This window comes from Mytilus galloprovincialis, chromosome 8 (genome assembly GCF_965363235.1).
Source record: "Mytilus galloprovincialis chromosome 8, xbMytGall1.hap1.1, whole genome shotgun sequence".
NCBI classification, from domain to species: domain Eukaryota; kingdom Metazoa; phylum Mollusca; class Bivalvia; order Mytilida; family Mytilidae; genus Mytilus; species Mytilus galloprovincialis.
Genome location: NC_134845.1, coordinates 71075227 through 71100303, shown reverse-complemented (window position 1 = coordinate 71100303; position 25077 = coordinate 71075227). Strand labels below are relative to the sequence as shown.

Below are 25077 nucleotides of genomic sequence, written 5' to 3'. Positions count from 1 at the left end.
GAGAAATGTCTCCTGATTTGTGACAGAGTAAGGTCTTTTGAATTGTGGCAGAGTAATGTCTCTTGATTTGTGACAGAGTAAGTCTCTTGATTTGTGACAGAGTTATATATCTCTTGATTTGTGACTGAATAATGTCTCATGATTTGTGACAGAGTAATATCTCGTGATTTGTGACAGAATAATGTCTCTTGAATTGTGACATAGTAATGTCTCTTGATTAGTGACAGAGTTATGTCTCTTGATTTGTGACAGAGTAATGTCTCTTGATTTGTGACAGAGTTATGTCTCTTGAATTGTGAGAGAGTAATGTCTCTTGATTTGTGACAGAGAAATGTCTCCTGATTTGTGACAGAATAATGTCTCTTGAATTGTTACAGAATAATGTCTCCTGATTTGTGACATAGTAATGTCTCTTGATTTGTGAGAGAGTAATGTCTCTTGATTTGTGACAGAGTAACATCTCTTGATTTGTTACAGAGTAATGTCAATTGAATTGTTACAAAGTAATGTCCCTTGATTTGATCTTGAAATGTTCTGTTCAGCAATTGGTCTGTCTATCATACTTTTGTTGTCACCATGATAGCACCTACAATTTTGTCAGATCTTCCTTAAATTTCAATAAAGGTTTCAACTCACCCAAAATCTTTTATTTTGGAAACTCAGAAAAATCTACAACCTTATTTTCAGGAAGGGGACTAAAAATATAGATATCTTTATATTAATTCTTATTGTCATGATAGTGTCTTCATTTCTTCTCAGTTCCACTGGAAAGTGTAAAAGTTTCCACTCATCAAAATATCATATTAGATCCATAATAAAGAAAATCTTTAGTGAGGGGTCATTATTTCAATAGGGTAATTTTCCATATGTTAATTATGAGGGACATGGCTGCATGGAGTATGTTGGCTTGCTCAATAAAACTTCTCTCATTGCTAATTACCATAAACTGCAATTCAAATTAGTTCATGTCAGTATAACATTGTAGACAGTATAGATCTTTAGAAATAAAACAGTTTCTAAATGATTAGTTTACTTTTAAGTTCCCTTCTAGTTTATTCAGTAGAAACTCCTTCATCTCAGGTTACACAAAGCTGACGATTCTTGTCCCTCTAAAACACTTTTTGCATTACAATACGTGCAATTATTCCTGGTTTTCTGTCAAGTAGACTGTTCCGGTATCATCCATTGTCTGTGTATATTCCTGGTTTTCTGTCAAGTAGACTGTTCTGGTATCATCCATTGTCTGTGTCTAGCTGGGCTTTATACTTATGATATTATGTCATTGAATAACTGTTTCCTGTTTAAATTTAAGAGCTATTTGTAGAAAAAAAATGTTTATCATTATAATCAATATTGTTTGTCTTTAAAAGTTTACTATCTTGGTAGTTGATAGAAATACAGAGATAGGTAACGTATGATAGCACTATCTTGGTGATTTTATACAAGAGTTGAATCAGTATCATATATCACCTGACCACCATATTTTAATTATTTTAGTTACATTTATGTTTGACAGATGTTACTAGGCACTTTTTTTGTTTATTGACATTTATTTTTGAGATGTTATACAGAAGAACAAATATATCATTCTTCATTGTTTGATTGCTGTCTGTTAGAGTTTGTTTGTTGTGATGTAGTTGCCACACTATACACACCTGTACAGTTTTATGCCTGATTGTTGCCTGAACTTTGGTCATTGATAAATTTACTTCAAGAAAAAAAAATCTTCCAAGTAGATGAAAATACATTTATCTACTCACAAAACTGCATGTGATGTTGTATTTATTCAATTTCAATTATATATTTTCACTCTGTTCAATATATTTTAACACTGATTCAAACATTAAAAGTGGATTTTTTAAAGGTTTACAATACATTATCTATGTCTTGGGAACATAATTTTCATTTATATATAGATATGGGAAGATGTGGTATGAGTGCCAATGAGACAACTCTCCATCCAAATAACAATTTATTAAAGTAAACCATTATAGGTCAATGTACGGCCTTCAACACGGAGCTTTGCTCACAAAGAACAACAAGCTATAAAGGACCCCAAAATAAATAGTTTAAAAGACCATTCAAACGGTCTAATCTATTATAAAAAAAAAAAAAAAAAGTTTTATCCATTATTGTTCGAAAATGTTTCAAAAGATTGTTTACTTTTCATGTAACACATTTATCTTATTTTCTATTTTTGCAGTGATCAGGTCAGCATTATTGATACAGAAATGGTATCGTCGTTATATGGCCAGGTTAGAGGCCAGAAGGAGATGTACCTGGGAAATATTTCAATCTATAGAGTATGCTGGGGAACAGGACCAGTTAAAAGTAAGACATTTTTATACAATTACCGGTACAATTGTATGTGTTTAGTAAAAACCAATCATTCATCTTTTGTGGGTGGCATGACATGGGTATTTTTTGGAAGGGGTTTTAAAAAGTTTTTTTATACTTAAATCAAGGGCAAACTATTTTGTTTTCAATAAAATACAGAAGAAGAAATTTCTTTTGAAGTTCAATGTTGAATTTATTGATGTTTTCCTTGTCTGAATCAAGACTATTTTGTTTTCAATTCTATTCTATACCAATATTTTTCTTTAATTAAGAAATTTAGAATCAAACAAATTATTTAAAAAAAAATCAACATGCCCTTCATATTTAAGGTGAGTGGGTAGTGCCTTAGCTTTTTGCCTATTGAATTCACACCTCACAACTCTTTTTATTCATATTAATGAGAACACTTTTTGACGGCAATTCCTTAGCAATTTTTTGCATAATAAACCCCACATTTTATGTCTAGCCAATAGTAAATCACAATCATGATTTTTTTCTTTAAAATTATGCCATTTTTTTCAAATATAGATAACTGGTTGTTGTTTTTCAAATGGTCCTTACAGCTAATTTCCTAATGCTTGTAGAGTAAAACTTTTGTAGGCTTGCTTGCTCTGTTTGTATAAATCTAAATTCAAGCTTTGTAATTAACATCCTCCAACAATATATAGAGGCATATTTCAACCTGTATATAGTATAAATGTATTTAAATTTGATTGGACATTATTCTAATTACAATTGTACTATATACAAACAAAGCAAGCAAGCTAACTAAAGTCTTGCTTTACATGCAGTAGGAAATTAGCTGTAATATGCATGAACTATTTATTATAGATATGGATCAAGGTAACAATTATTGAGTCATGTATCTGATTGACATAATTTGTAAAGTGTTATTTTCATTCAGCAGAATAACTGTACATCATGTTGATTTGTAGCTATACAACTTCTTTAATGATATGCTCCAACAAATGGAACCAGACAAATGTGGTCAGCCAAAAATACTCAGAGCTTTATCTGTGTCAAAAAGACCTGTCAGTATGGGTAAGTTCTAAAATACTCAGAGCTTTATCTGTGTCAAAGAGACCTGTCAGTATGGGTAGGTGCTTTATCTGTGTCAGTCAGTACAGGTAAGTGCTTTATCTGTGTCGGTCAGTATGGGTAAATGCTTTATCTGTGTCGGTCAGTATTGGTAAGTTCTAAAACACTCAGAGCTTTATCTGTGTGAAAAAAGACCTGTCAGTATTGGTAAGTTCTAAAACACTGAGAGCTTTATCTATGTCAAAAAGACCTGTCAGTATAATTTAAAATCCTTGAATTTTATTATCTGTAAATCAGTACAATAAATACAATACATTTTGACTGGTTTGAATTGTTTCACAAAAGCAATTTTGGGCCTTTTAATGCACTCTTTGTGGTGAGACCTATAGTTTCTTACTTCTATGTCATTTGGTTTCTGAGAGTTGTCTCATTTGTAATCGTACTACATCTTCTTTAACTTTTAACTTAACTTTCAAGTGTTTGTTTTGTAACCAAATAAAAAACTGTGTGAAGGTGATAACTAAAGACTGATCTTTGTTGAGGATTCTGACGAAAAGCTAATTACTGAAAAATGACTTGTATTGTCCTAGCCGTTTAAAGCAATTATTTTCTTAATGTAGTTTTGTGCAAAAGCCATTAACTATAGTTTTCTCATCTCTTGTTGTAACACATAATATCCATTAAGGTGCATGATGTCCTTTTAGGGTTTGTAATTTGTTTTTTCCACAAAGATAAGCTGTCAGTGATGTTCATTTTATTAATAAATTTCTAGAAGTAAATAATTAGCAAGCAGAATAAGCAATTATCAAGAGGCCTCTTTAAGGACATTTTTTTTTAAAGCAAAAAAAAATGAATAATATATTTAATAATAAGATGACAACATTATATTTCAAGAGGTTTTTTTGGCAGCAGTTGAATTGGTCAGGTGAAAGTCAGTTGAAATTAATTTATTAAACCTGAGTCATGATGTTTCAATTAAGTTTATTTTATTTGGAACTCAACAAGGACATTATTTCAAACTCTTTTGCAACACCCTATATAAAACTTGCCACTTACAGATATATTGGTTGATAGATACACAATCTTTGCTGTAACTTATTTGTTATTTACCCTCAGTAATGATAAACCGATATTGTGTTCTGATTTCCCTCTGGTCACATATGGACTCCTATTTGATTATTTGTCCAGACAGACTACAAGGTCTTTAATTGAAAACCAAATGACCACATGACTTTGAATGACATCTACAATATTACCAAGTTAATAAACTTTTCCTTACTTCAATAAATAGCTGTTACTAGGAAAGAGTAATCTTATTGTCAGAAATTGTTAGAGCACTTTTCACCCAGACACTTGTGATTTAATCAAAGCAAAATTATTCAAGAAAGTTTTGTCAATATCACATTCTTTAGAAATGTTGTTGTAAAGATGATAATTCTGCATTTTTAGTTAAAGATGTATATGACAAACATTCAAACACCAGAAGTTGTGTCTTGATTTAATAGTACAATATGATTCAATGCTTTTTAGAAGAGCCATAATTTCTGAATAAAAGGTCCTTTTCATGCTTGGTCTGTCATTTATATGTTTTTACATCCAAGTTGTCAGCGAATTATATACTAAATGGTTGTTGAAATATACGGCTACTAGCAGTACCATTGTAATGTAAATTTATTTGTGTCAAATTTCATTCCTGATAATTGTTATTGACATCTCCAGTGCATTACCTGAAGACTTAAAAAATTCTGAAACAATTCTCCTTTCTTTCTTCCATTATACTGCTTTAATATTCAGCATGTGAAATATTCTGACACAGATCCTTTCAGATTTTGGCTATATTTAATTCCATGTTGAAATGGTGAAATCTTGTATAGAAACAAATACTGGGGATTCATTATTTTTCGTGAGCATCAATTTTTATACGACCGCAAAAATTGAAAATTTTTTGATCGTATGTTGGTATCACGTTGGCGTCGTTGTCCAAATACTTTTAGTTTTCGCACTCTAACTTTAGTAAAGGTAAATAGAAATCTATGAAATTTTAACACAAGGTTTATGACCACAAAAGGAAGGTTGGGATTGATTTTGGCAGTTTTGGTCCCAACATTTTAGGAATTAGGGCCCAAAAAGGGCCCAAATACGCATTATTCTTGGTTTTCGCACTATAACTTTAGTTTAAGTCAATAGAAATCTGGGATTGATTTTGGGAGTTTTGGTCCCAATAGTTTAGGAATTGGGGCCAAAAAAGGGCCCAAATACGCATTATTTTTGGTTTTCCCACAATAACTTTAGTATAAGTAAATAGAAATCAATGACATTTAAACACAAGGTTTATGACCACAAAAGGAAGGTTGGGATTGATTTTGGGAGTTGAGGTCCCAACAGTTTAGGAATTAGGGGCCAAAAAGGGGTCCAAATAAGCATTATTCTTGGTTTTCGCACCATAACTTTAGTATAAGTAAATAGAAATCTATGAAATTTAAACACAAGGTTGATGACCATAAAAGGAAGGTTGGGTTTGATTTTGGGAGTTTTGGTCCCAATAGTTTAGGAATAAGGGGCCCAAAGGGTCCAAAATTGAACTTAGTTAGATTTCATCATTGGGGTTCTTTGATATGCTGAATCTAAAAATGTACTTAGATTTTTTATTATTGGCCCAGTTTTCAAGTTGGTCCAAATCGGGGTCCAAAATTAAACTTTGTTTGATTTCATCAAAAATTGAATAATTGGGGTTCTTTGATATGCCAAATCTAACTGTGTATGTAGATTCTTAATTTTTGGTCCTGTTTTCAAATTGGTCTACATTAAAGTCCAAAGGGTCCAAAATCAAACTAAGTTTGATTTTAACAAAAATTGAATTCTTGGGCTTTTTTGATATGTTAAATCGAAACATGTACTTAGATTTTTGATTATGGGCCCAGTTTTCAAGTTGGTTCAAATCAGGATCCAAAATTATTATATTAAGTATTGTGCAATAGCAAGAAATTTTCAATTGCACAGTATTCAGCAATAGCAAGAAATTTTCAATTGCACAGTATTGCGCAATAGCAAGAAATCTTCAATTGCACAGTATTGTGCAATAGCAAATATTTTCAATTGCACAGTATTGTACAATAGCAAGAAATATCTAATTGCACAATATTGTGCAATAGCAAGAAATTTTCAATTGAAGTTATCTTTCTTTGTTCAGAATAGTGGTTTAATCAACTTAAATCATTGTTTTATACCATATACAATGTATATTCACTTTTACTATTAACTGATAAATTAAAACAATCTTTACCATTCAGTGATAACAAGCACTTTATTTTACATTTTGATATTTTATGATGTATTTAAATGAGTAGTTATTGATGCAAACTCCATTAGAATTTTTAATTGAGATCAGTTTTGGAAAAAGGGAAAGGGGGATGTGAAAAAAAAAATTGGGGGGGGGGGGGAGGGTAAATTTTTCTCATTTCAGATTTTATAAATAAAAAGAAATTTTCTTCAAACATTTTTTTGAGAGGATCAATATTCAACAGCATAGTGAATTGCTCAAAGGCAAAAAAAATATTTTAAGTTCATTAGACCACATTAATTCTGTGTCAAAAACCTATGCTGTGTCAACTATTTAATCACAATCTAAATTTAGAGCTGAATCCAGCTTGAATGTTGTGTCCATACTTGCCCCAACCATTCAGGGTTCAACCTCTGCGGTCGTATAAAGCTGAGCTCTGCGGAGCATCTGGTTGTGGATTACTAAAAGCTAGCATGTTCATGGATATTTAATTTCATGGTTATGATGAAGTCTACATATAAGCCCATAGAAAATTTATCATTCGTTGAACATTTAATTTCATGGTTCAGCTGTAACCTTGAAATCCACAAAAATTGGTATCCAACGAAAATTAATGAATCCACAGTATTTAGATCTAGTGCTTAAAGAATATATATTCATGTCATAGAAAAACAAAGAATCAGCTTCTGGATACTATGTCCATCATTGTACTATTTTTAGAAATAATGAGACTATAATGACTTTTTCCTAGTTTTAGTTACAACTATAAATCATTATAACTATCTTTAAATAGCTTTACCAGTTTGTATATTTTATTTTTGTATCCTAGAATGTGCACTTCATGTTTTGAAATAATTGGTTTCTAGTTAACATGGTTAAGAAAACTTGTTTTGCCATTCAAAATGAAACCAAACAAAAGCAAAATGAAGCCAAAAAACTACAAAAAAAAACTAACTTTGAGACCTTAATGAAAGTATAAAAAAAAAGAAGGGCATTATTAGAACTCAAGTAACAAAAATAAATCTTTTCAAAATTGGGATAATTTTATTGATTTGTATAGTAATAGATATGATAAACAAATAAATGAATCTCTCAGTCTCTGTTTTTGAGTGCATGGCCACAGAAGTTAATTTATTACTAAAACTACTTTTCACTTTAAATTCTGTTTTTCTAACTTTGTAAAAAAATCAACAATCTGTTGGAATCGTTGGATCCTGCTAATATACCTAAAGACAGGAAATTCCAATATAATAATTTTAGTTCAAATAAAAGTCAGCCATTACACAAATAGTCACTTGACATTTCATGATAGAAATCATTAAAAGACACAAACTATCTATTTACTCAAAACATTTTCCATTACCAAAATGATATTGAATGTGCTGTCATGTAGTTTGAGACTTGATGTGTTTCAATGTGCTATCATGTAAATGTATTGTTAAGTGTAATGGACAGAGATATAGGATACATGTATCTCAACTGATAATGTTTACCTGTGTTGCCAAAGGCGAAAACAGGTCTCTAGTAACAAATCAACTATGTTCGTCAGAAAGACTTAGAGTGGAAAACTTTCGTCCTGACTTCTATGAAAGAGAAGGATTTTATATTTGGTCTGTATCTTCTAATGTTGAGTTTTAATGGGTAAAGCAACTTTTACACCTACAGTTGCATATATTTTAAAATTTTACAAGATCCACTGTTGAAGGAAATCTTTTGTCCAATTTTTATGCCCCACCTACGATAGTAGAGGGGCATTATGTTTTCTGGTCTGTACGTCTGTTTATTAGTCTGTTCCTCTGTCCGTCTGTTCATCCGTCCGTTCGTCCCACTTCAGGTTAAAGTTTTTGGTCAAGGTAGTTTTTGATGAAGTTGAAGTCCAATCAATTTGAAACTTAGTACACCTATTCCCTATGATATGATCTTCCTAAATTTAATGCCAAGTTAGAGTTTTGACCCCGATTTCACGGTCTATTGAACACAGAAAAAATGATAGTGCAAATTTCAGGTTAAAGTTCTTGGTTAAAGTTTTTGATGAAGTTGAAGTCCAATAAACTTGAAACTTATTATACAAGTTCCCTATGATATGATCTTTCTAATTTTAATGCCAAATTAGAGTTTTTGCCCCAATTTCACGGTCCACTTAACGTAGAAAATGATAGTGCGAGTGGGGCATCCGTGTACTATGGACACATTCTTGTTCTTAGCTTTTAACGAGGAAATTATTTTATATTGGGTTTTCAGCTTGATAATGTTAAGTTGTAGCGAGTAAGCAATTTTTACCTCTGCTGTGCAGCCCACCTGTCTAACTTTGTCAGTAGTTTGAAATAAATTTCCTCAAAGACAAGTTGTAAAAGGAAAATTGTCGTCAAAAGTTTTCTTGACTTCTATCGAAAGAATAATTTTAGATTTGATGTGCAGCTTCATAATGTTGAAAGTTGAGTTGTAGTGAGTAAGCAAGTTAACATCTGCCATGCAACCACTTCCTTCCTGCATGTTTGCCAATAGTTTGGCAAAATTCATTGTACAAGGAAAAGTTTTCTTTGCTTCAATGAATGGGAATGATCAGTTCATAATGCTTCAGTATTGGAACAAATATTTTCTACCATTTATTTGTTATGAACATCTACTGTTATATTTATTCTAATGGAAATAATATTCCAGAATATTGTTTCTATTTGGAACTTACATTATGAAGGAACTTCTATTCTGTGACACTGATTTTGATGTAATGGTAGCCAAAAAAAGACATAATTGATGATGATTGACAGTGACAAAGCAATATAAGCATCATGGTTATTAAAATTTGCTGACTGTTGATCTGTGGCAAACAAGTTGACTGTTGATCTGTGGCAAACAAGTTGACTGTTGATCTGTGGCAAACAAGTTGACTGTAGTGTAACCACAAAAAAATTAAAAACAACACAAAATAGGTAGTTGAGTCAGTTGACTTTCAATAAACTTGACTCTGCCACATAATAATGTGCCTGTACCAAATCAGACACTTCTTCTAAAGTTATATCATATAGTTTTTTTTATCCTGTAGATAATTTGTTAATGATAGAAGATCTCCAGTAGTCACTTGTAAATTTATTAAAACAGCTTTCAATTGTATATTTTAAAATTGATATCAAATTTTATATATAGGATTTGGCAGAGGCGTATTAAGAGTGGGGTCCAGGGAGCCTGTTGAAGTCCCCTCCTTTTCTGGTGGATATGTTTTATTGGCTCAAATATAAAGTTGTGTTGCAAAAGGACACATTTTCGGTGCAAACAGCATTTTTCAAAATATTTACTGCAACTGCATTATGAAAATCCAATTTGGGAATGTCATAATACACCTTAAGCAAATGTGTTTATTCTCCAATGATTTGAAATAAAACAACTTAATTGAATTCTATAATGCCATTGATTATATCCTCAAGGTCAAATTTTAGAAAAGGTTGGTCTTCAATCAAATTATGGTATTTGAAAATCAATCTTTGATCCTAATGATATTAATGAAAATCTCTTGGTATTGATGCCTTCAAGGACATTTAATTAGTAAATGATTATCATCTTTTATCAGTTACCCCTTTGAAATTATCACTTCATCCTAGACTGTTAATTAATTATAGTGTATAACCTAGAATTATCACTTCATCCTAGACTGTTAATTAATTATAGTGGAAATATAAATCAGAATTATCACCTTAATGTTTGTCAGTGTCATATAACAAATGTCAACACATCTTTATAATAACCAATTTTCATTTATGTTGCCTCTTCAAGTATGTATTGAAAAGCATTTTTAGATGTTGAAACTAAAAACGCAGCAAGTTGGAGTTTCCTATTCGAAGTCTTTGCTATACTTGAGTAAAAGAACATGTGAACTGTATGACATGTATGAGGCAACAACCCAACAGCACAAGATTTAGTTTTATGCACTTTTGTGAAGTTTAGGCATGATCAAGAATTGGCATCATTAAGAAAAAAAAATGGTAGTTTTCAATTTTTGTATACAACACTTATAAACTGGCTTAGATTTGGCAGTCAACATCAAACTTTACACTGACTTTGAGCAGCAATTGTAGGTGAGACACTTGTGTCCGCAGAACCTTTTTTCCAATTGTTTAATGTATATTTGGCTTTTTCATAATACACCTCTGAAAACAACCATACTAAAAAAAGTAACATTTTATATTTTATGATTACAGATTCCCTTACTTTGGAAGCAGAAGATGCCAACATCTACCGTCTGTCAAATCCAGATGCTATAACTGTTGATCCAATGTATTCTGGTCCCCACATTACATTTCCTATGACATACTCTCAGCTACAGAGCTTGATCCAAGCAATCAAATCTAAACAGGTATACAGTGAAATAATTGTTTGAAATCAGATTGGCATATTAGAGTTCTGAAGCCATTTGTAAAGGTGAAGGACACAAAAATGAATTATAAGTTAACTACCGGTAGATGATTAATGATTGCTTAATAAATTTTGACACAAGAAATTGTGTTATCATAGTACGAGTTAAAAAGGTAAAAATGATGAGTATAGGACCTCCTTGATAGAATAGAAATAAGAAGATTTGATATATGATTGTCAATGAGACAACTATCCCCCAGAAACCTAATGATGTAGAAGTTAATAACTTTAGGTCACCATACGCCCTTTAAAAATGAGCAAAGCTCATAATGGAAGATTTAAAAGGCCCAGAAAATACAAATGTAAACCAACATAAGAAGATTTGATATATGATTGCCTATAAGACAACTATCCCCCAGAGACCAAATGACGAAGAAGTTAACAACTAAGAGTAACCATTGGCTTTCAACAATGAGCAAACCCCATATCGCAATGTATGCTATAAAAGGCCAAAAATCGACAAAACAAACCAATTAAAATGACAAAACTAACTGGTATGATGTATATACAAAACAGAAAACCAGAAACAAACAGGATATGCATCAACAAACCACAACAACTGACTTGTGAGAGGCCCATACAGACTGTGGCAGGGTTAAACATATATGTTTGCTGGTTCAGTGGTTGTTGAAATGTGAAAATAGAAAATGTTCTAACCTAATCATGTCACAGCTTTGTTTTTAATAAAGATTTGTCAAAAAGAAATAAGATGTACTAGCTTTAAACTGTGGTATTCTTACTTAGATTTGTTTGTCAAATAGAAGACATTCTTGCCGTTTGTAAAAGAACCCTTGCTATTACTGTGGTCCTACTGCAATACAAAAAAGAATACAATGTATGAAATCATGCAACTAAATCACTACATGCATTCCATGAAGTGAAAAGCAAAGGAGCTGCACTTTTTATTGCTGTATTTTATCTGAAATTTGCCTTCATTATTTGAATTTGACCCTAATGTTTTGGATTACAGAGGTCCTGATATATGTTCTGAAATTATGATGTAGAATTATTGTGATCCTGAATTGTTTTAGGAGGTCCTCAAGGAGTTATGGATATTCTGCATTTGATGAAAGATGAGAAAATCCAGGAATTGAAGCTATAAAGTACACAAATATAAAAGTACCCATTCTTTCATGTATTTGTCATGCATCCTAAAATTATTTGTCATTTTTTCAATATATTTTTTTTGCAGGTTACTACTTATAGTTCTATTTCCTTTTTCAGAGATTACATGTGAAATATCTGCTAGAGTTACTATTAGAAACTCGGGAGGAGTTAAAGAAACTTGGAAATATAAATCAAGCTACAACTTCAATCTCACATAAAATAACTGTGTGTGGAGATTTACATGGCAAACTTAATGATCTCTTTATGATATTCCATAAGGTAAAGAATTTGAGTTCTTGATAATTGTCTTTGTGATCTTTACTAAACATTTCAGATAAAATGTCATTAAAATTTCAAAATATAGAATAGTTAGCGAGAACTTGGTATTGCCTATGAATTAAACCTATTAATGGAAAAAAAAAGCTATGGTATATATATAATTGAGTGCTTTTATTACTGTTATTTATCTCTAAGTCATAATTAAGGAATAATTTACATCTTCCTTGAAGAATTTGTGGATTGAGAAAACAACTATGTAGACAATAATTTTAGTTTTATTTGTTACAGAATGGTCTTCCTTCAGTGGACAATCCTTACATCTTCAATGGAGATTTTGTAGACAGGGGAAGCAACTCTGTAGAAATAGTTATTATTTTATTTGCCAGTTTTCTATTGTATCCAAATGAGATGTATATTAATAGAGGAAACCATGAAGATCATATTATGAACATCAGGTATGAAATTATCATCAGGAATTTCCAAACTTATCACCTAACAAAATAATCTATCAAGCCATAATTTTTATGCCTCATTTATGGGCGTTATGTTTTCTGGTCTGTGTGTCCGTTCGTTTTTTTCGTCCGTCCGTTTGTTCATCTGTCTGTCCCGCTTCAGGTTAAAGTTTTTGGTCAAGGTTGTTTTTGATGAAGTTGAAGTCCAATCAACTTGAAACTTAGTACACATGTTCCCTATGATATGATCTTTTAAATTTTAATGCCAAAGTAGAGATTTTCTCCCATTTTCACAGTCCACTGAACATAGAAAATGATAGTGCAGATGGGGCATCCGTGTACTTTTGACACATTCTTGTTTCAATATAGTGTGAAAAAAATTAGTTTATTGAAGGGAGATAATAACTAATATGCTAAAATTTAATTTTTGAGGGAGATAAGGACCTCAACAATTCTATAATTGGATATCCTTCAATATAAATGAAGGTCCAAAACCATTTTAGGACCTACTCTAGTCGATTTTCAACGATCTGGAATCAGTTTCACAAAAAATCTTAAAAATAAAATTGATCATAATTATACGGACTTGTGTCAATGACTTGCAATCAATTCTAGTCTTAAGTTTTTTTTTTTATTTAAACAAAAATGAGAATTGCATTCTGATATTTGATACCTATATTGTATTCAGATTTTTCTGAAATTGCAATAATTAATATCGTGTTTTTGTAAAAATCGTAATAATAAATGCACACAATATTTACAGTAGTTTGATAATGAAGCTGTTTGCAGAAGGTTTCAATGTAAAACAGGTGATAATTGGATTGATTGAAAGATATTAAACTGAATCAGAATCTAATGCAGTTCGGAAAATTGATTCTAAAGCTTACATCAAAATATGGTGAAATTCTTGACAATGGAGGTTCTTCCAATGCTATAACTGTAAATCCATTTTTGTAAACAATAAAATTACCCATAATACTTGAGACGCTGAATCAGCTAATTAGGATGTGACTATAAAAAAATTAAGTTTTTGATATATTGTAGGTATGGTTTTGTGAAAGAGATCAACAGAAAATATACAGTATGTATAATTAAGATCATACTTGCATTAAACTGAATCTGAAACAAATGATGTTAACTATTTAAATCATATGTAATTAGGGTTTTGACCGAAATTTCACAGTTTGATGAATTTAGAAATATTGTGCAAATTTTATGGGAAATGGTGTCCTTTGGACACAGATTCCTTTTTTAAATATACTATGCTTAAAGTTCTGGTTTAATTTTTATTGAACAAAAAATAGAGAATGCTATAAAGGTATCTACCGTTTGACAATCTTGTTCTTCTCTGCTATTTTTTTTATTAAATTTTTTGCTCTTCTTTTGGCATCAATTGTGTTGCTCAGCATAACTGGTTTTAATAGACAACTTTGGACTTTCTGCACTTTCCAAAACATTTCCTTCTTCACAATGCTTATCTTATTATGTTGCAGTAAGACCTGATTGTTCACTTCATTACAATGACCCAGGGTCAACTGGAGTAATTCTGAAAAAAAAAACAACATGATTAGTGTATAGAAGAGGGATGAAAGATACCAAAGGGACAGTCAAACTCATAAATCTAAAACAAACTGACAATGCCATGGCTAAAAATGAAAAAGACAAACAAACAACAGCACACATGACACAACATAGAAAACTAAAGAATAAACAACACGAACAGAATAGAATAAGTTTAAGAAATATAAAAGAAAAATTTAATTCTCTAGTGAAAGCAAAAAAAGACTTTTATAATTAATCTAAACTTCACCTGATGTACTATAAAAGTACATTTCCAACATTGATCTGTTACAGGCACACGCTACTATGGTGTTAAGGCTCTTTGAAGATGTGTTCAGTTGGTTACCAATAGCTACATTAATTGACAGGAAGTTGTTGGTGGTGCATGGTGGGATATCCGATACAACAAGTCTTAGTGATATTGCAAAGATTGATAGACATAAGGTAAGAACAAAAGTATGAAGCATTTAACAATGCATAGCAAAGTGAACTAATCAAATAATTTAAGAAAGGGAAATTACTATTTTTGCCTTTAACCTTCGACTTAAACTGCAGCATCATTTCTAGTGTTTTTAGTCCAGTTGATTCATTTTTTCAGTGTGCTGCATCTTAGTTTCATAATTTATTACTGATAATTTTTTTTTTATTAAGTAAAACTAATACCAAGTTCAATGAAGGTCATAAAAAGATCTTGACAAGGTTTTTATCTATGACTGAAAATAGAAGGGGTCTTTCTCTGTGAACACATTTAAAAGATAAGAATTAAGTATTGAATATATGAATTGAAAGGATCTACTTCAAGTTTGCCTTATCAGTGCCTGTATCACTTCGATTAACAGCAACTTTTGAGCTCAACTTAAAAAATCTGTGAAATTTAAAATGTATGGGCGTCATGCCAATTGCTTAGCATCACATGTTGCACCTGATAAATGTGTAATTGTTCTTTACAAGATTTTAATGGTTTCAGTTCCTGTCAATACTACATCCACCTAGAGAAGATGGAGACATAACCAAGTTAACAGAAAATGAAATCATGGAATGGAAAACGGTATTTTATAAGTATATCTGAAATAGAATTACAAAAATAAAGAAACAGATGAAATTGCAAACCAACAAAAAAATAAAATCTATATTTAAATTTAAATACTTTATTGCATAAATCACATATGAAAAATATGACATTGTGTAATCCAAGTGTATATATAGATCTTCTATTCAAATGAGGAAAAAAAATAATCTGTTAGTTATGTTAACAAGTATTTCAGCTTGACAAAATACATATACTGGGGGGAATAAGCTGCAAAATTAGTCAAAGATTTGTATATTTTTTCAGATGTTAGATATAATGTGGAGTGATCCTCGTACACAGGTGGGCTGTACACCTAACTCATTTAGAGGAGGAGGGGTTTACTTTGGATGTAATGTGACCGAGGCATTCCTATCCAAACATCAGTTACAAGGTATTATCAGGTCACATGAATGTAAAGCTGATGGATACGAGTTTTGTCATAATCATAAGGTAATCATAAGTGTTTTTGTTGGTTTTTTTAACCTTAACAATGTGGTTCCCATTTTATTGATGGTTAAAATAACCTTTGAGGACCTCCATATCTCTGGTTTTCATAGGTTGGCAGGGTAGCTGTTTTCTTACCATGTATCCTTTTGTAGAAAATAATTCTGCAGTCAGTCCCCTAAGTTTAAGATGCATAGTCAATTTTTACTAAAAATTACAGTAAATCTAGGTGCTTAGAATAATTTTCCAAGTACCACCACACATTCTGCGTTGTATTTTATTTACAGTATATATGAGCTAAATTAGTGTTTGGGAGAGATATTTGTAATGTAACATTTGTGATCTTATTAAGAGGCTGTCCAAGTAAATATCAGGCAAATCCTATGATATGGGTGGCACAACATAATTTTTTTCCCACTGAATTTTTGGTTCCAATGCAATGTTTATACCATACAAATGATAATATGTCAAAGATATTTTTTAATCAACAGTGGATGGCTCAGAAAATGATTTTAAAGTTCACTAACAATGCAACAAAATTTTGTACAAAATAAAGAGTTATCTCTCCTTTTCATTGAATTTTCAGTGCCTTCTATGTATTTTTTTTTTTATATATTTGTTGCAGTTAATAAAAAAACAAAATTTAACTTTGAGAAAGAATGAATTTGTGATATGAAATAAATGAAAAAATTTTGAGAACAAAATATGTCATGTGCCATCCACTGCCTGGTTTTTCCATGGACACCCTCATGATGCATAGCACAGAAAATAATCCGATATTCTGAGAGAGACAAGTTTAATTTACTTTATGATCTGCCTATTATTTAGCCATGTAAACAATAGAAATGTTTAAGATTTAGATGAATTTGTGAAGGAGAATTTAACTGAAATTCATCAATTCACAAAGTGCAACTTGATGTCTTTCTATCTTTAGTTTTGTTCTGACAGTTCCTGCTTTTAACCTTATGTGATCTTTGAATCTTAACACGTATAGTTACCTTTTTGGTCAATTGTGTTGAAGTTTGATTGTTCATTGCAATTTTTTATGATAATTACCTCTTTATTATCTTTAACCGGGCTAAACCTCCACCTATGTTGCAAATTTTTTTTGCAACTTCTTCAAACTTGACAAGAAAAATAACCAGTGCTGCATTAACATACATATAACAATTTAAGGCCACAACAAGTAAAGTGTCAACTTGTTTTCTGGGATTGGGTGAATTAGTAAGAAATTGAAGCATATTTTTTAATTACTTTTTATTTCATTAAGTTCGGGAGTTGCGTTGTGGAAATAATCAAAATATTATTAATAAAAGGAAGGTCTTTGATTATAATTCATATGTTTCATATTACAGATATTAACAGTATTCTCAGCCTCTAATTACTATGAGTATGGAAGTAATCGTGGTGCTTATCTGAAAATTGTGGGTAGAGATCTACAATACAACCTGGTACAGTACTCAACAACTAAGGCTTCAAGGAGAAAAATTACATTTACTCAAAGGTATAGTTATTCTTTAAAAGATTTACAGGATTTACAAACAAGAATGTGTCCATAGTACACTGATGCTCCACTCGCACTGTCATTTTCTATGTTCAGTGGACTGTGAAATTGGGGTCAAAACTTTAATTTGGAATTAGAATTAGAAAGATCATATCATAGGGAACATGTGCACTAAGTTTCAAGTTGATGTAACTTTAACTTCATCAAAAACTACCTTGACCAAAAACTTTAACCTGAACTTTGCTATCATTTTCTATATTCAGTTGACTATGAAATTGGGGTCAAAACTATAATTTGGCATTACAATCATAACATGGGGAACATGTGTACTAAGTTTCAAGTTGATTGGACTTCAACTTCATCAAAAACTTCCTTGACCAAAAACTTTAACATGAAGTGAACTGATGCACGGACGGACAAACAGCACCACACACGCACAGACGGACGGACAGAGGCACAGACCAGAAAACATAATGCCCCTCTACTATCATAGGTGGGGCATAATAAAAATAACTGACTCTGAAACAGACCACACTAACCACCAAAACATGACTCTTTCAATGAAATAATACATGTATCACAACAAAAACCAACAGAATCTGGTGGGGGTTAAACTAGTTTAAAGGGACATTACTCTAAAATTACTTCTTAGTTATTTCAACAAATTTCCTATAGATACTGTAAGCCTCTAAGTATCGCTTTTAATATAATTCTGTTTAATTATTAAAATAAATCACTGATTCAAGAGGTACCGCCCTTAACCCAGAATAACCCCTTTAAGTACCCTGAACCAATCCCCCCCCCTTGTGTAACACTGTAGGATAGTCTACTGCTTATACATAGAGATACATTTCTTCATTTCAGTTGTAAGATTGTATTTTTTCCTTAAAGAAGAGTCAAACTTTTAACAATGCCAAACAATTTTATGTAAACAGTGCTAAGAAATAGTTTGTTGGCCTCTAATAGGACAGTCAAGATTTAAACTTGTATTTTAGCCCTTGATCCTCCCACTAGTAATCTTAGTCAGTAGAATAGCTAAATGTACAGTATAAATAAGTTCACAAAAAGCTGTTAACTCAGTAAATAATGGTATAATAAGCAATGGAAACAAAGGAACATTTAATAATTTACAATGTACTTTAAAAAGGGAAATATTGTTAAATTTTTAAAAGTCAGCTCCTTGGTTAAAGATGAAGATAAGCTTTAATTTATTAAGTTGTGTTTTTTTCAGAGTGAGTAACTTTGAGTCATCAGCCATACAAGATTTGAGAGAGAAAATTTTGGCTTCTAGAACACAGCTTGTTCAGGAGTTTGAAAAATATGACAAGTCCGTTACAGGTTTGATTACTGATTTTATTTCAAAAATTTTATTAAAACATTTCAAAGAGATTTTAAAGGTTTAAGTGCTTGCTGTAAATTATGCTACAAATGACCATTTATAATTTCAAATACACAAAAGTTAAATAGAAGAACAAAAATAAGAAGACATGATATGCAGCATATGCTTGCAAATTTCACAACTATCTCAAAAGCCAAAAATAGTAACAACCACAGGCCACTGCACAACCTCCAACAATGAGCAAAGAAACAGCAAGCCAGAAAAGGATCTAAATGACAAAACACACCTGAACAATAATAAACAAAAAAACAACCATAGCAGACAGCAAACACAGATATGTATTGTACATATTCCTAATTTCCCCCATAACTTTTTTCATTGTATTTTAAAGGAAAAGTAAAAGTAAAAGAATGGTGTGAAGTAATGGAATATGTTATGAGGATGGATTTACCTTGGAGGTCATTGAGGTCAAAACTTGTCAAGGATGATCCGGGTACTGATATAATAGTGCTGTATCATACAATGTTTGATCAATACCATCTTTATCATAGATATACTGGGGTAAATATCATCTTTATCATAGATATACATGTACTAGGGTAAATATCATCTTTATCATAGATATACATGTACTAGGGTAAATATCATCTTTATCATAGATATACTGAGGTTAATATATACTGGGGTAAATATCATCTTTATCATAGATATACTGGGGTAAATATAATCTTTATAGATATACTGGAATAATTATCTTCTGTGTTTTTATGATCCGCCAATATCGGGTTCTATTTTAAATGGAAGTGGACTTTTGTTTTGTTGACCTTCATACTACCAAGTAGCTTTTAAATGAAAAGAAATAAAAACAGTAGCACCACAGCCTCCAAAGAGTGTCTACAACGATAGTAAAATACTCTGATTCAATCAGCAATAAAAGGTTGACTGTCAAACAGCAGTGAGAAATAAAAAGTAACAGTCGTGCACCTGCTGACAACAGTCAAAGTCTCGATTTCAGGTTGTTTTACAAATATTCTCACAACTCATAAATAAATGTACATACACGACTTTTGTACAAGTTCAACAACTTTCATGACCACAGGTTAAGTTTTTCTAAATGTTTCAACTCAAAATGAAATTTCTCCTGACTGTGATTGGTTTTGATTCCGCCATTTTGTTTTTCACGAGTATTTTTCTCTCTACAATTGTTGAAAAAATATTTTTTGACAGCGTCTTTACGCCAGATACTAATACATCAAATGCATTTGGTGTTTATCATCATATTTGTGGATGCACAAATTGGCCAAGAAAAATGTCAAAAACGTGATTTTTTCTGTTTGCACTGTTGCCATCTAAAGATAGAAATTTTATGTATCCTTAAGGATACATTCAGCATCTACACGGGTGTGTGAAAGGATACATTCGGCATGCGCACCAGGGTGTCAAAGTGATACATTTGGCATGAAAGGGTAAAGAAACATTTTGTCTAACCTGTTTATTTGAGTCTTTAATCCATATTTACAACATTCACTCTAGTTGTTACAGAATTACAGGACTTAACATGTTAAAAATAGAACGGCAATTAAGAATTGGAAGTGACTCTAATGTCTTATGTTTCAAAGAGGTTGTGGATGGGTTTATCATGTTCTGTTTGAACTCTGTTTAAAGTAATGATTATTCATATATATTTTGTTTCAGAATGGCCCAACCCTTACAGAGATGTTATACAGAAATAAGGACAACTTAGAAACTATATTTAGAATTTTAGATAGAGACAATTCTGGTTAGTTATCATTTCAAGTTTTCATTGAAACTTGTTATTAAACAAGTTTTCACTCAATTGCCTAAATAATGAACAAAACTTCTTCAAACTCATTATTGAACAAGTTTTAGAAGAAACTACTGTATAATAAACTCATCATAGATACCAGGATAAAAATTTCATATTTACACCAGACGTGCGTTTCGTCTACAAAAGACAAATTAGAGGTGCTTGAATCAAAAAATGTTTGAAGGCCAATATTGTTTTCCTTAAAAAAACACTAATTCACATGATATTTTTATTTGATATTGCAAACTTATTAATTTGTATAAAATTGTCTCCTTATATAAAAATAAGGAGATCTGGTATGTGTAAGTAAAAAATTATAGGCCTCTGTACTGCCTTCAACTATGAGAAAACCCCATATTGATAGTTGGCTATGAATGACCTTGACAAGAAAAAGGGAAACAATTCAATAAAAATCACTTATGGCTTATTCATAAAAAAAACAATTTACAAAAAAGAAATAGGACAGACATGAACCATGTCTTTTTGGGCACAAAACAATATAAAAGAAAAACAATTTAAGGATACAGGCTATTCATCATGTAAAGCAAAAACACAAAAAAGCAAAGGAACCTTGCTTTTATTGCTGTTTATCATCTTAACGTTACAGTGAGGCCTTGAACATGGTTAAAAAAAACTCTCACCTCACTGCAAGTTTGAGACAGCTCCTAGCATTGGTTTGAGCTGAATATTTTGATGTAATACCACCAAATCAGGCCTGGTCTAAAATAACATCCTGGAAAGTAGGACATACAGTACATTTTACATATTATGACAAAGTGCTTGTATTAATGGTTGAAAATTTAAATGATAGACAAAAGTACTGTATGATGATGCAGGAACTTTCTATACTGACAGGACTGGTCACTTATAACAATGTCTATACAAATCATCAAACTGATCTCGGCTGTAGCTGATGTCACATGACTTAATAGCTAATCATTTCACATTTACGAAGTGTTCTTCATAACTATATGTTAATCCTTTTCCTTAAAGTGGAAAGGGATTAATATAAGTTGAAAAACTTGTTTCCCAATCCACTATAAATAAATATGTTTAAACTAACTATATGTTCAGGTTTAACAAAAAATCTTTTTTATGAAATTTTATACATTTTGTCATTGCAAAATGTTAATTGTAAAAGATTTCTCGGATATTTTTAAAAATTGATCTTTGAACTTTGAGGTATTTGTTCGTTGAATTTTCAGTAGCAGCCATCTTGTTTGATATGGAAACTATTTTACACAACTGGGATGTTCTTTAAAACAATACGTCTAAGTTTAATAATTCATCATTTTTTCAAAATCTTAATATATTTTTTGTCATGGTAAATGGCTATTAATCAGACTCTATATTATTAAACAACTAATAATAATTATATAATTACAATGAACTGTGAAATACACAAATAACTACTAGCATCATATATCAGAGATACAAAACTAAGTTTACTGTTGGGTGGTAGCTTTAAACAGGCGGCTAAGTAATCAGTTAAAATCAATAGAGACGAGTCCCGTTAGTATAGAAAGTCCCTGGATGATGTAACTAGAAATGAAAGATGACAATTGACTAATTAAATGAAAATTTTAGGTCTCTTTGAATTTACTTTGAAGATCTTTGAAACATATAAAATATAATTATATTAAAAAAAAAATGAAATAGCATTGAAAAACAAAGCAATAAAATTGCTGACAATCACCGGTTGCTACATGTTTTATTCTGCAGGTCAGATTTCTATGGAAGAATTTGAAGAGACAATCAAGATGTTAATCAAACATCAAGGACTTAAGGTTCCAGAGAGAGACATTCTAGACATTGCACACAGCATTGATATAAATAAAGATGGATCTATTGATTTCAATGAATTTCTGGAAGCTTTTCGTATTGTTGATCATTTTGGTATAAATCGCACAAGAAGACGTATGGATTCTAATGAGTCAGTAGATTTTCATTCAGTAAATGGGAGTATTAGATCAGTCAATGTGTCTCCTACGGACATGACGAGAAAAGTTTCTCGCAAAGTTTCAAGACGAACAAGTTTAAATGAGATTGTGGAAATTTCTGCTAGTAATAAAGACAATCACATATTGAATGACAATTCAGTAAAGGAACTTTCAGAATGTGATTGAAAATTTAGAAGAAAATTTACAGCAATCAGCATACCTAGAATATTAAAAAGAATTAAATGAAAAAAATGGAAAACATCCTTGTAAGGACTCATGATGCATCAGATTGTTTTTACCTTTTCTTGAAGAACTTGTACATCTAATCAGTTTTTAAGTTGTATGATGAGTATAATCTAGTACACACTTTTGTTAAGGAGTTAGTTGAAGCCCACCTTTGGATGTGAAAGTTAATTGCTGTGGTGAAGACCTATTGGTGGCCTTCTGCTGTTTTATTTCTCTTTGACACATTCCCTATATTATTTCACTTTTTTTTATCTTTGCTAGCCAGGGGTTACAATCCACTCACTGTCCTTCTTATCAACTCTTGGCAGATTAAGTAAACCTTGTGATTACAATGCTGCACCTTCTATCGGTAGTAATGTCACTCCCATTTGGACTACGTCATTCTTGACCAATGACAGCACTTGAACTCTCTTCAATGTTGAAGGGTAAAAATGATAAAGTGTGTAGTGTTTACAAATTTTGTGAAGCAGAAACTGAAAACATACTTTGACATTCCAAAATTTGCTCTAGTAGTATACCAAGGAACCCCAACAATTTGATTAAGAACTTTTGACTTTAAATATTGTTATATGTTTTGGGAGTAAAGACTTGTTGCACAATCAGCATGTGTTTATTTACATTTTATACATTTACGCATGGTCATTTAAAAGTGCTTTTTGATTGGATTCAGCTGATGACAACTGTAACCAATGAATGTCCTTACCTTGTGGATCCAAAATTTTATTTTAAATCTGCCAAGGATGAATAGAAGGGGACTGGATGGTTACCATTGGCTAGCAAAGATGCTTTTATAGTTCATTTACATTTTGAAAAAGAGGTTACTTATGATTAAGTTAATATTGATTTAAAGGGTCTGCAAAGTTTGTTCATGCTGTTTCAGTCATTTTTAAAATTGTTAGATTTGACTTAAATGTTCATGATCACTTGTGTCAACAAGAGGTCATAAAAGACACAGTTTCATAGATTTTAAAGTAAATGAATATCTTTACTCTTAAGGAATAAAGCACCTGCTGTAAAAGTTTGGTAATGTTTCATGATCCTTCTGGTCAAGTTGACCTTTGATAAAAAGTGCTTTCAATGTGATATTCTAAAAATTACTTAGATTTTCTATGAACCAAATAAAGAAGGTCCATTCATGACTGAAAGTGAGTCAAAAATTGGTTGATTTTATTAGTCGTTTTTATTAATTTTTATTTTATTTACAACTTTTATGTCTTATTCAAGGCTACAGGACTTTTATGTACAGGTGTTTACAATAGAATATGTATCTTCATCCATCATGTTATTAAATTCAATGTCTCCTTTACAGATATATATTTAGGAACAAATATTTTACAGTAATTTAAAGCAAGTTATGTCCCATGGTTGGAAAACATACTGGTTCATTGCAATACAGAGCAGTGACTTAAAGGCAATAAGATATTATGTACTTCAATAGAAAAACAATTTTTCAGCTTTAAAATGGAGTTCAGTTGAAAAGGTTGGGGTCTGTGTTTGTATAAATTGTATAATACATGTATAAAGGAGACAGATATTCAGTTTCTCATTATAAATATATAATACTTAAATGAATTATTTTTCTAAAACAAAAATCATATTTAAGTTTGAGCATAATATTGGAAATTTAAGCATATGATAACTACCTTCTTTGATTATATTCATTACACCTGATCAACACTCTTCTCAATAAAACATAGAGTGGGGCGCTCATATTCGCCTTGGACACAATTTCGCCATTTTATGATTTTGAGGTGTAAAAGAATCGTAAAAACTTAAAAGCAGAGGCAGATTTAGAAAAAATTTGGTTGCTTATATAGGGAATCACTGAAGCATGACTGGAGCGGGCCCCCTCTTAGGTCAGTCAGTAGGCCCCCACTAATGAAAATTTCTGGATCCACCACTGAAAAGGATGGCTGAAATGGAAGAAATATGCCGGTAAATTTAATTTTATTACAAATGTGATTATTTTTGAAACTTAGACAAAATTTCGGCACTTACCGCAAAGAACCGAAAAATTGACAGCGATTTTTTGCCAATTTTCTGAATGAAAAACACAATTTCAAAGAAGTATTTCTTAGTAATTCTTTGACTGATTGCCCTAAATATTTTGTTCTTTACACCTTTGATATGTTTGCTATTCATCTATAAGGAAGTTGATTTCATAAATATTGTTTAAAGCTGCAGTTATTTGGTTTTAAATAGATGTGTAAAAACGGTGAATATGTGCCCGCCGTTGATAAAACTTCA

The 25077-nt window shown here is 31.2% G+C and overlaps 1 protein-coding gene across 9 annotated transcripts in view; it reads left to right on the top strand.

Annotated features, from left to right (window-relative positions):
* Positions 1-24398, top strand: part of LOC143042495 (serine/threonine-protein phosphatase with EF-hands 1-like) — a 38847-nt gene extending 14449 nt beyond the window's left edge. For 4 of the 9 annotated variants that reach the window (XM_076214807.1, XM_076214806.1, XM_076214804.1 and 1 more), the window contains 15 exons: positions 1387-1407; positions 2204-2331; positions 3273-3378; positions 10849-11003; positions 12287-12448; positions 12737-12903; positions 13945-13981; positions 14755-14904; positions 15428-15508; positions 15794-15979; positions 17329-17477; positions 18709-18815; positions 19208-19377; positions 20512-20596; positions 22367-24398. In XM_076214807.1, coding sequence (XP_076070922.1) covers positions 1387-1407; positions 2204-2331; positions 3273-3378; positions 10849-11003; positions 12287-12448; positions 12737-12903; positions 13945-13981; positions 14755-14904; positions 15428-15508; positions 15794-15979; positions 17329-17477; positions 18709-18815; positions 19208-19377; positions 20512-20596; positions 22367-22770 — 2108 coding nt within the window. In that variant the 3' untranslated portion in view covers positions 22771-24398. The other 5 variants (XM_076214809.1, XM_076214810.1, XM_076214811.1 and 2 more) reach the window with 4 other exon arrangements.
* Positions 24399-25077: the final 679 nt, after the last annotated feature.